Source organism: Antedon mediterranea, chromosome 8, assembly GCF_964355755.1.
Source record: "Antedon mediterranea chromosome 8, ecAntMedi1.1, whole genome shotgun sequence".
In the NCBI taxonomy this organism is placed as follows: Eukaryota; Metazoa; Echinodermata; class Crinoidea; order Comatulida; family Antedonidae; genus Antedon; species Antedon mediterranea.
In genome coordinates, this window is record NC_092677.1 from 23,543,563 (window position 1) to 23,556,587 (window position 13,025).

The following is a 13,025-nucleotide window of genomic DNA, read 5'->3' on the forward strand; positions in this document are numbered from 1 at the left end:
CTCTTGAGTTTCTCACTCCTGAGGATGATCAAAGCATATTGATCGAAACGTCGAGAAACTCAAAAGTTCTTTTCAGAACTAATATATGTGGTGTACCGCAAACTTTATATCAACATTGGAACACTATGGAAGCACTATGGAAAATCATATAAAAAAACAAGTGTCTGTGTCTCTGCCTTAACAAAAACTCTGAACCTAGCTATATCACCATGGCCAAACTCTTGTACACACAGGACTTGCCCTATACCAATTTTCATCAGCATAGGAAACTTGCATCAGTAAGTATAATTACAAAGGCAAATTTGCTTTAATAGATTATGTTTGTTTGTCCTGCTTCAATTTAAAAAACAAGTTGGCAAAGTTTGAATCTCTTTCCGATAAAGCCTACTGTAGATGTTCTGTACTTCTCGTTGGAATAAAATGTAATCCCATCACTAGGACAGGGCCTCATTACACAAATCTTAATCCTAATTCATCTGACGATTCTTCAAGTACCATAATATATTTATTTGCTTGATTTGACTTGATTTTATTTTATTTTATTCAGGTTTCAACATAAAATTACAAAGACAAAGATAAAAAATACAAATAGAAACATGCAAAGTATTGCACAGTACACAAGAAACCTAGGATAGCCCATAAAGTCGAAAAAAAACCCAACTTATTTCCAATGGGGTCCTATTTGATAACCATTTTCTATGGTATGTTGGTAACCATTTTCTATGGTATGTTGGTAACCATTTTCTATGGTATGTTGGTAACCATTTTCTATGGTATGTTGGTAACCATTTTCTATGGTATGTTGGTAACCATTTTCTATGGTATGTTGGTAAACATTTTCTATGGTATGTTTGGTAACCATTTTCTATGGTATGTTGGTAACCATTTTCTATGGTATGTTGGTAACCATTTTCTATGGTATGTTGGTAACCATTTTCTATGGTATGTTGGTAAACATTTTCTATGGTATGTTGGTAAACATTTTCTATGATATGTTGGTAAACATTTTCTATGGTATGTTGGTAAACATTTTCTATGGTATGTTGTTAACCATTTTCTATGATATGTTGGTAACCATTTTCTATGGTATGTTGGTAAACATTTTCTATGGTATGTTGGTAAACATTTTCTATGGTAGGTTGGTAAACATTTTCTATGGTATGTTGGTAACCATTTTCTATGGTATGTTGGTAAACATTTTCCAGATAATAATAATAGTTCTATATATAATACAGATAATAATAAATATAAAAACATACCTGTAAATATTTGCTGGGCCTTGTTTCTTTTGCTTCTCATGTCCCATCCTCTGAAATATAAAATATTTTCAAATTTATATTTACCTAATCTATTGTTGTTATTGTAGTTAAAATTGTTCTATTTTATGACAGTCAAATGGCCAGCTGGTTTGATTAAAAACCCTTTTTTTTTTTATTTTGGGTACAGTATAAAAAGAAAATTTCTTGCACTTGCAGTCTAACTTTTAAATTGATTTCATGTTAGTGTTGAGTGGTTATAACTGAACGAGGCACTACTGTACAACGAGTCAAATGGCCGAGTAGTTAAGGCAGGGGCACCGTTTACCGTACTTTAAAAGAGCCAACAACATTGGCAAGGGTTCGAGGCCGACTCGCTCCTAGTTCTGCTGGTGGAACAAGTCTTCTCGGATAAGGACTATAAACCATAGGTCTAGTGTGCTGAGTTATTACCTGTGTGCACGTTAAAGAACCCAGTTTTTTTTTTCAGAAGAAAGGGGGTTACCCCGGTAAACTGGTTCACAAAATAGGCCCTGTATGTTGATTACCACCTATCTGATAGGACAGTGATTAATTCACTATTGGTAATCCTTGGCCACATTGCCTAAAGACATAAAATAAAAAATAAGGCAAAATCATTATATTTACCTAATTGTTCCATCCATTGAACATGAATACAAAACATTAGGATTACATGGGCTGAATCGAACCCCTGTGATAGATTTTTCATGACCTAAAAAAAAGAACAACCATTTTATGTTATTTTATCTATTTAATAAATCAATATTGATGACCTACATAGCAAGCATCATACATTTATAATATGAATAACACATAATTCCATATTACGGTGGCATTACAATTATTAATTATTTATAATGGAATTTAAACTATAACCTGATCAATAAACATAAATAAAAAACCGTTTATGTAATATATGTTTGTTTTTTGTTTGTAAAACTAGGCTAGCGAGCAATCAATGTTTTAACCAACTATTGCCATTTTTGTTGTAAATGTCATGTTGCTTTTTTTCTGACAATAAATGAATGAATAAATAAAACAAGACAAATATTGTGCACAAAAAAAACCCATTAACTACTTCAGATTTAAAGCTAAACACAGTAGGAAAAACCACCAAACCCAAGACAAAACTGGAAAACATGGGTACATTCTGGGTTGACTACATGCTGAATGTATTACGCATAACTTATCCGGATACTGTTTATAAAAGAAAGCACTTCCGACAATTATGACTGTCAGTTGAGATCACTATAAAATGCATGTTTTCAATGAATATTGGGAAGATGAATTTATCAAAACTAGCACACCTATTAGAGTTGTACGATAATGAAAGCAATACCGCAGTAGCAGAGCAATACATTGTCTTGATTAATTAATCAATATTGGTTCATTATCGCTGATCGTCAAGCTTTTAATCTGAATAATATAGAATTTCCGTAGCAATCACACCTGATAATGATGGGCACACAGATTTAAAAAAGTACATATAGAGTCAAGAGAAGATGTGATGTGCAAAAAGACTAAAAATCATATTAAACGATATTTTGAAAGATAACAAGTGTAAACACAATAGTATTAAGTGTTTGCTGGCTGCCTAAAAATAATTTTAAATCAGTGAAAATATTGCAGGCACCTACAGTACAGTAATTGTCAATTGTAAATGGGGTCTATGTTAAAGGTACCGTAGTAGCAATAGTTTTTAAAAACAAGCAAGATTACAAAACTACTGTTTAGTCAATATAAGGCAACCATTGTAAAAAATGTTATTCATTCAAATTATTTAATGTTCTAAAATTAAAATTGCGAAACTTCGAAATTGACTACTCATCAAGTTTTAACAAAACAGTGACCGACAAAGTTAATTTTACATCTCAAGTTTGTGAAGAGATGGATCTGGAGAGATGATCCGAGGAAACATGAAAACATGTGGTTAAGAATAGCAAAATAAAGGAGATAAATATAGAACTTTGGAAGAGGGATATGACCTGCATATGTCCCAAAAAGAAACATTTATTCTATAATTGTCCTATCCATCTGGAGAGATGATCCGAGGAAACATGAACACATGTGGTTGAGAATAGCAATAAAAGGAGTTAAATATAGATCGAGCTATGGATATGTCTTGCAGTGGACTGCTAAATCCCCAAGAAGAAACATTATTCTATAATTGTCCTATCCATCTGGGGAGATGATCCGAGGAAACATGTAAACACCTGGTTGTTGAGAATAGCAAAAAAAGAAGTTAAATAGAGAACTTTGGATATGTCCTACAGTGGACTGCTAAATCCCCAAGAAACATTTTATAATTGTTCTATCATTTTGCAGTTTGTTTGAAGTTCATTTTGTTTTGTTGCAGAGAGTGAGCTCAAAAATAAGCTTTCATCTAAATATAGAACTTAAACTGTTAATAACCCATAATTCAGTTTTAATAAATGCCATGAATATGACTCTCTATATCGAATATTAATCTCTCAATTTTATAAAAAATTGGCTTTTCTATATAAAAAAAACAAATATTAACTTAGACTTCAATATATAAATTATGCTTAATTCTGAAATAAGATTTTGTACAGATCTCCTCCTTGGATACCTACCCTATCTGTCTAATGTATTTTGTAACATTAGTGTTCACCATTACTATATTGTTTCCTACAGTATATCTCTCTTAGGAAGATATCATCAAGGGTTTTAAAACAAAATTTCTGATTTCATCGGTAGATTTTTAACCGTCACCGTGGTAGAAGTAATTAGTCATCACTTTGCGTTTTCCGGTATTTTCTGCCCCCTCAATATTGACCATTGTTTATTTTCAGGGGCCGTAGCATGATTGCAAAGTGGGCAAGTTAGTACTAGATACTGTATAATGAGGGGATCTCTTCATGTTGACTAGTCAAGAACAGGAAATTTATCCTGGAAACAACAATGCGTTTTCTTTTGAGGTTTAATTATCAAAAAATGTTATTATATATTAAAAATGTTCATAAAAATATAGAAGGTTCATAATTAAGAAGTATGAAAATGAAAAGGTTGACATTTGAAGCAATCTTATGGTATCATATGCAATTATCATGTCATTCATAAATGAATATATTTAGAACATTGATTGAGTAAAGCTTTGATGAAAACAAGCGTAACGAGTGCAATTATTGCCATGGAAATGGCTTCTCTAACGGAAGTAGGCACAAAAGGGCACGAATTGAAATATTTTAATAACAAAGTATGGTCTGTGTTTTGTGATGTTAATAAATTTATTAAATCTATGTTTGATATTTTATGCTCTAAAATATGCTCATGAAATAACTAACATTTTGAAACAAATAGTTAACAAACGATTATTAAAATCCCGTTTCCCATTTCCAGCATGTCGATGGTATCAACATGCGATTGGGGTGGGGGGGGGGGGGATTTGGACATGATCTGGGATCTGGAGATTTAATTGTTTTCATTAGATCCGGCGTGTTTATGACGGCGTGTTTATGATTTGATTCATTTACGTCATTTCTCAAGCCATAGGTGACAGTTCAATGCATACATTCCATCCAAACATCAATCAATCAATCAAAATTAACATTTATTTCCAAAATGGTGGCATCACCAATAAGCAAATGCTTGTGTCAGGGACGCCAAAAATAAAACAGGACATAAAGCAGTACATTTCAACTGCAGTATAAATCATATTAATGAATAAAAGCCACTCCTGAAAATACTTTCAGATGCAGGGCTAACATTGTGGAATATATATTGATTGCCAATCAAGAGGCATCTCTGGGCTAATAGGTCATTCCAAGAAATCTCAAAGTTAAATACAGTCCTCTGGGAACACCTACATCAAGGAGACACTTTCAATTTTCATGCAAAACAAATAAGGGAGAATATATTTTCTAACACTATCAGGGGACATCCTATTAAAATGTTCCATAGGGTTAGTGTATATGGAAAGCACATTTTTGGCAATCAAGTCATAGCATACATCTAGAAATGTCTTTAGGAATGTCACTCTTAAATACTTACTTACATACAGGAAGGTGCCACATTAAGGGGTATATTTTTGTGGGCCTGGTAGCACAAGTGAGGAAAAAAGTGCAAAATTTTTGTTGTATATTTCTGAGGTGTGAAATGATGGGGTGAAATTAGTAGTTTACAGCTATTTTTTATCGCACAGTTTTAGCGGGGATTTTAGTTATTCTGGATGCTAAGCTCATCACTAAAGGGGTCCTACATTTGAATCATTGAAACCTACCTGCAAACAAAACAGACATAAAATACTGTATGTGTTAGTTCTCCTTCTGTGTGGTATATTTGTATCTTTTTTTGTTTTCATTATATTTGTATATAAATGAAATGTAAAACCACTCAACCAAATTTCATATGTACGTAGTTGTAAAAATTATAACAAATACTATCGTAAGTATTGCATCGTCATCTACTATAGTATATTAGAAAAGGATGACTCTAAGTACTGAGAATACTTTAGAGACTAATAAAAGCTAAGAGGGCCGGTTTCTAATTACAAAACTCAAATGTTATTTTATTTCAAACTCATTGTGATTGACAGAGTAAATAAACAGAAAAACAATGGAGACAATTTGTAATTATTATAACAATTATAACAATTTGTATAGTCACCATTAATTTCTGTTCATGGCACTGTGTACTACTGTAGGCAATGCTTCACCCCTAAGGGTCATGCCATATCAGTGCTGCCAATTCAGGGGCTCTCTCCCCTGTCCACAACAGTGGCTGTGTGTTAAATAGCATACTGGGGTAAACCTCCAACTCATCTTGAAAGATGTACTGTAGAATACTAGGTTCTTAATAAAATAATAGAGATATTATAGTTCACTATAATATCTCTATGATAAAATGCACACCAGCATTTTGTGTACACTGGACCTGGCAGACTGGATGGCAGTACCTACATGAGAAAAATTGCCCTATATCCAAGTATCAAGTGAGCCTTGAACATTTGCTGGTATTATAGCTATGGATAATGGTTCCACTGTCTTCTTAACCAATCGGTCACTTGTAATATAATATCAATTACAACATATAACTGCTACTTATTTTTAGTTTTATGAATCAAACTACTTTCTAAGCAACGCTAGTCCCTTTCCCCTAAACGAACCTCTCTATAGTCTAGCCTTTACTGCAGCATAACAGTTCATGAATGAATATTAAGAATCACTGGTTATAATTGCCATTATGATAAGTTGTAGACATTTCATTTTAGAAATATCATATAATTTGTGTTAATCTAAATATATTCATCCAAACGTCTGCTCATAATTTGTTTGTAAATTGGGCTTTTGTTATTGTTTTTTAGTGTTTTCTTTTAATCTTTTAATCAATTGTTGTAAATTATAATTAAAAACTCAGTTTTACTGTGAAGATGATTTTTGTTCAATTAATATACAATTGTGAATGAATGCAATACAGACAAACACAATCACATAGCCAGACGGGTCAAATAAACACCACTTTTTGCTGAGAAGTGCAAACTTTTAAAACTAGAAATGTGTAGCAAATGTAAATAGACTAGTCTATTTTTTTCAATTTTGTGGGAAAACAAATCTCTTTATAAACATTCTGGCTACCAACTTGAAACAAGCAAGACACAGAACCTTAAAGGGTAGCTCCAAATTGATCAAACAACTACATTGATATTGGCAACAATAAACAATAGATAGTTTTAACCCGGGAGCTACCTTTTACAACAAAATGAATAAGGATTCTCTGATCATGTGTGAAGACAATCTTGAAGCAGATCTGCAAACAGTACTGTAGTCTGAATCATTGCAATAAATTAAGAAAATAAAATTAGATAGGCAAATTAATATGGACATTTGCAATAACTCCCATGATGTTATTAGAGAGAAGGCACATCTGAAATGAACATAAAAATCTCAACAAGCTCGTTGGTGTGGGCTTGATGCGTGCTTTGCTCAGCATACCAATGTCCATTAATATCAGAAATTTAGATCACTATGACTAAAAGTGACTTTCATTTACTCATGATTTGCATTGCAATTTAAAATGGCAACCGTAATTACTTAACATTTTGCAATAATAATAATATATTTTATGTGCTGCGAATATGACTAAGCATGGGAATAAATTCACTCATGGCAACAGTGACACTGCCCCAGTGTCAATACAGAATTAATCCTAGGTATAGGATGAGTCATGTTTGCCTATTGTATATTTTAAAATAAATTTTTAAAAAAGAATATCTTAAATAAAAATAAATTATCAGAATAATTGGTAAACCAAATGGGGACGGATGTTCCTATAATTCCAACATATTTTAAAATTTGACCGCTTTTATAATATCATCGCGTATATGTTGTTTGGTTCACGGTAGCCATTGGCCAAAGGCTACTGGGAAATCAATGTGGCAACAAATGTTGCCAAATGTATTTCGCTTCTGCTGGACGTTAAAGATACCTTGAATATATACGTAATACATTTTGGAATCAGTCAGTGTTCCGGATTAAGCAATTGTCAATTTATGACAATTGTTTTGAATAAACAGTGGTTGCAAGGCACATGTTTGATAGTTCAAGTACCATTAATAATCATTTAAAAAAAGCATAAATAACAAGAAATTATCAGAATAAATGGTAAACCAAATGGGGACTATAATAAATTATAAATAAATATAAATTATTTTTAATAAATTATAGGGGTGTTCACTATTTAAAAATAGTGAACACCCCTATAATTTATAAAATCCACCAATTTGGTTTTTATCTCTACAAAAGTCTCTCCACACACATGAGGTAGGAAGCCATGTTTTTTTTTTTTTATTCTGTGAAAAACTCAAGTTCAAGAGATTGGGAAGATGGAATGATGAAAATACGTATAACTATAACCTGACGATTCACACGACGAACAAATTCGCCTAGTGGAAAACAGGTTTTACGTATCAGGATTTGGAGTAATGGAAATAAAGCAGACTATTTATCATTCTGCATTCATTTATTTGTTGCATTGCTGCTAATATTCACACTGTAGTAATATATTTCAAGATCAATATAACAATGATGCAAAATTATTCCCAATGGTTGTAACAAAATTTGTTAAACATACAAATTTGAATCAAGATTTATCAAAGGTAAATTATAACCTAATTTATTGTGGATTAAAATTTAGATTTGCATAAATAAATCATTACAAGGGTAATTGTGAAATAGTTTTATTGTAGTCGACAAAGTATGATAATTACATAAGAAACCAGAGTCCTGTGGGGACCGAGGTTTCTATGTGTAAGATGTCTATACGAGTTTAAGTTAATATCTATCTGAACATGTTATGTACTATTAATTATACACAATACGTAAATCACAATGCAATTAGTCTGTAAGTAAGATGTCTTAATACGGTTTAAGTTAGTATCTGTTGTGAACATGTTATTTATTTATTTTTTTTTTTTATTTATTTTTTTTTAACCATATTTAATGAGGGTGATCCATCCAGCTATTGCTGATCATTAGAGCCCTCAGAGGTTCACAAGACAAACATATATAAACAAGATGCTCTACATAAACAAAGTCTTATTACAAGTCTTTGGGAGTGGAGTAATTTGGTCCTTAGAAAAAATCCTGACATGTGACGGGACTTGAACCCAGGACCCTTGGAGTGGTAGCCATGCATCATAACCACCAAGCCACAACTCCACTCAAAAATATAATATGTATACTATTGTAATTAAACACAGACGTCAACCACATTGTGATTAGTCTGTAAAAATCAAATAACAGGTTACGCCCACAAAAATATTCTTACTACGCAATGTCCAGTAAACCATTGAACTAAGACGATCAATAATACAAAAATCATCCTAGAATCAAACCCCACAAAATGTATAAGAAGAACAAATGATTGCCGTTGTTGTGCAGACAGGAAAATAATATTAAAACATTTTAAGAGGATTCTAACTTATCCGAGTGGTATCCTGGCAAAGTGGTGTAATTTTTGGAGATACAGTAGCAAGGAAAAGAAGAGGGCACATGATAAAGAAGAAAATAACAGTATTAAAAAAAAAAGTGGCATAACTAAAAAAAAAACCCTTGTAAAGAAAACAGATCAATGAAGATAACAATTGATTCAATTTATATCCTGACACTGACGGAGTGGTGTAATCGTACACAAATGCACAACAGAATTTAGTAATTTTTGGAGCTGGTGAAGACGGGGCATATCATGATAAAGTAAGAAAATAATAGTAATTCATATTCATATTCATTTATTATCCAGAAAAAATAATACAAAAACAATACAAAAAGCATATATAACATAGAACAACAACAAGCAGAGAAAAAGCGCAGAACACTATCCTGGCGGATTGTCAAAAAGCAAAAAATATCGCTATAAAAGACTCTCCTGATAGTGCTGGTGGCAAAATAACATTAACAAGGATAAACATTTAACAACCCGGTAACATAGAATTTATATAAAACAGAATAAAAATTGTTTATTTAATAATAGTAAACACAAAAAAAACACTTGTTGTAAAGATCAGTAAGGATAACAAATGATTCAATATAAATATAGAGGAATAACATTGTCTTTGTATGATTAACATTATTTATTATTTTTTTTTTATTTATTCGACTTCTCACTAACTCAGTTAGTGAAGGATCTGCACCAACAGGTGGTAAACACCTCTAAAACGGTCCAGTCCCAATTTGCACAGTGGCTGTGTGTGACAGTGGCTGTGTTTGTGTGGACTAGTACACCGGGGTAACCCCCTACTTGTCTCGAAAGATGTACTAGGTTCTTTAAAGTGCGCATGAGCTATGTGTACACTGGACCTACGGTTTATAGTCCTTATCCGAGAAGACCACCAGAACCATGGAGCGAGTGAGCCTCGAACCCTTGCCGATGTTATGGCTACGTAATTACGGTTCCACTGTCTTAACCGCTCGGCCACTCACTCACTCATTGCTATTCCGACTAGATTTTGAGAAAGTTGTATATTAATCCTATGTAATGCGTTGTGTGCAATCAGTCTAATGCCATGTTTATACATGACTATACATCAAACAGAATCATGCAGACCTTCTTGAATAAAACTGTAACACTGGCAGGTCGATGACCAAAAACAAATTGATCAAAAATCTACTGGATGTAAGGAATAATTCTGACCAATTTTATTATCATACCATATAATTGAATAATATAATATTAATAAGTATATATTAAGTACCAAAACCAAGAAAGCAAAGCTTGTAGGTATGGATCCAGTCAAAATTATTCTACTGCAGTTACTGCATGCAGTAGTTATTATAAAGATATTGCCTGCTTAGAGGTAAAATATAAGATTTGACATCCCTGAGGGAATGATATTTTGCTTGAGGGAATTATATTTCCCGAAGCGCCAGCTGAGGGAAATATAATTCTCAAGAGCAAAATCCTCCCTAATCTGTATTTGATAACTACTGCAGTAGAATAATGTTTGGCTTCTGGCAATTTCTATTTAACGTATCCTCCCTAATATTTTCATTTACAGGTGAGTGGATGAGAGAGTTGAACTCAGGATTTTAGACTCTACAGCTCACTATGTCAGTCGGTTGGTGGGTAAACACTAACTCAAATTTGAGCAGGTGACTGCAGCCATGTTTATGGCCTTGTTCTGTATGTCATAAACACTATGCTACCCCGACTTCTTATATAGATAAGTAAAACTCCAATATTATTTTATTCAATATGGTTGCACCAATTTTTTATGTGCCATCAATGAAAAGGCAGCACATAAAAAATTGGTTGCTATATAAAGGCTTTAATAATTTATTTTCAAAAATGTATTACAAATAATCAACAACACATAAACTGAATCAATATTGTTATTTGATGTTGAGTCTTTTAAGACATTTTATATTGTACAGTATGTAGTATTCCATTTAAAAATATCATGAATATAGATTTGAATATATTTTATATAATGTAGATAAGTTAAATTGAATGACAATCTGTCAATTGGAATGTTCTTCGGCATAAAATTATTAAGAAAGTCAATAATCTTACATTTTGTATGCATTTTTATATCAAGTTTTTATTTCAGGTAGAAAGATGGACTGTGTTGGGGTGGAAGATGGACTAAAGTGTGTTGTGGTGGAGGATGGACTCAAGTGTGTGGCGGTGGAGGATGAACTCAAGTGCGTTGGGGTGGAGGATGGACTCAAGTGCGTTGGGGTGGAGGATGGACTCAAGTGTGTGGCAGTGGAGGATAGATTCAAATGTAGGGCAGTGGAGGATGGACTCAAGTGTGATGTGGTGGAGAATGGATTCAAGTGTGTTGTGGTGGAGAATGAACTCAAGTGTGTTGGGATTGAGGATGGACTCAAGTGTGTTGGGTTGGAGGATGGACTCAAGTGTGTTGGGTTGGAGGATGGACTCAAGTGCGTTGGGGTGGAGGATGGACTCAAGTGTGTGGCAGTGGAGGATAGATTCAAATGTAGGGCAGTGGAGGATGGACTCAAGTGTGATGTGGTGGAGAATGGATTCAAGTGTTTTGTGGTGGAGAATGGACTCAAGTGTGTTGGGATTGAGGATGGACTCAACTGTGTGGCGGTGGAGGATGGACTCAAGTGTGTTGGGGTGGACTTTGGAATCAAGTATGTTGTGGTGGAGAATGGACTCAAGTGTGATGTAGTGAAGGATAGACTCAAGTGTGTAGTGGTGGAGGATGGACTCAAGTGTGTAGTGGTGGAGGATGGACTCAAGTGTAATGTGGTGGAGGATGGACTCAAGTGTAATGTGGAGGAGGATGGACTCAAGTGTAATGTGGAGAGGATGGACTCAAGTGTAATGTGGAGAGGATGGACTCAAGTGTATTGTGGAGAGGATGGACTCAAGTGTAATGTGGAGAGGATGAACTCAAGTGTATTGTGGTGAGGATGGACTCAAGTGTAATGTGGAGGAGGATGGACTCAAGTGTATTGTGGTGAGGATGGACTCAAGTGTATTGTGGTGGAGGATGGACTCAAGTGTAATGTGGAGGAGGATGGACTCAAGTGTATTGTGGTGGAGCATGGACTCAAGTGTAATGTGGTGGAGCATGGACTCAAGTGTAATGTGGAGGAGGATGGACTCAAGTGTAATGTGGAGAGGATGGACTCAAGTGTAATGTGGAGAGGATGGACTCAAGTGTAATGTGGAGAGGATGGACTCAAGTGTAATGTGGAGAGGATGGACTCAAGTGTAATGTGGAGAGGATGGACTCAAGTGTAATGTGGAGAGGATGGACTCAAGTGTAATGTGGAGAGGATGGACGCAAGTGTAATGTGGAGAGGATGGACTCAAGTGTATTGTGGTGAGGATGGACTCAAGTGTAATGTGGAGAGGATGGACTCAAGTGTAATGTGGAGAGGATGGACTCAAGTGTATTGTGGTGGAGGATGGACTCAAGTGTAATATGGAGGAGGATGGACTCAAGTGTATTGTGGTGGAGGATGGACTCAAGTGTAATGTGGAGAGGATGGACTCAAGTGTAATGTGGAGAGGATGGACTCAAGTGTAATGTGGAGAGGATGGACTCAAGTGTAATGTGGAGAGGATGGACTCAAGTGTAATGTGGAGAGGATGGACTCAAGTGTATTGTGGTGAGGATGGACTCAAGTGTAATGTGGAGGAGGATGGACTCAAGTGTAATGTGGAGAGGATGGACTCAAGTGTATTGTGGTGGAGGATGGACTCAAGTGTAATGTGGAGGATGGACTCAAGTGTAATGTGGAGAGGATGGACTCA

General features: G+C 34.3%; 1 protein-coding gene across 4 annotated transcripts in view; it reads right to left on the reverse strand.

Annotated features, from left to right (window-relative positions):
* The window catches only part of LOC140056924 (WD repeat-containing protein 89-like), a 72,500-nt gene that overhangs the window by 41,514 nt on the left and 17,961 nt on the right, over positions 1-13,025 (reverse strand). For all 4 annotated transcript variants that reach the window (XM_072102450.1, XM_072102452.1, XM_072102451.1 and 1 more), the window contains exons 4-5: positions 1,905-1,989; positions 1,260-1,309 (exon numbers count right to left, since the gene is read on the reverse strand). In XM_072102450.1, the coding sequence (XP_071958551.1) occupies positions 1,260-1,309; positions 1,905-1,989 (135 nt within the window). The remainder of the gene's footprint in view (positions 1-1,259; positions 1,310-1,904; positions 1,990-13,025) is intronic.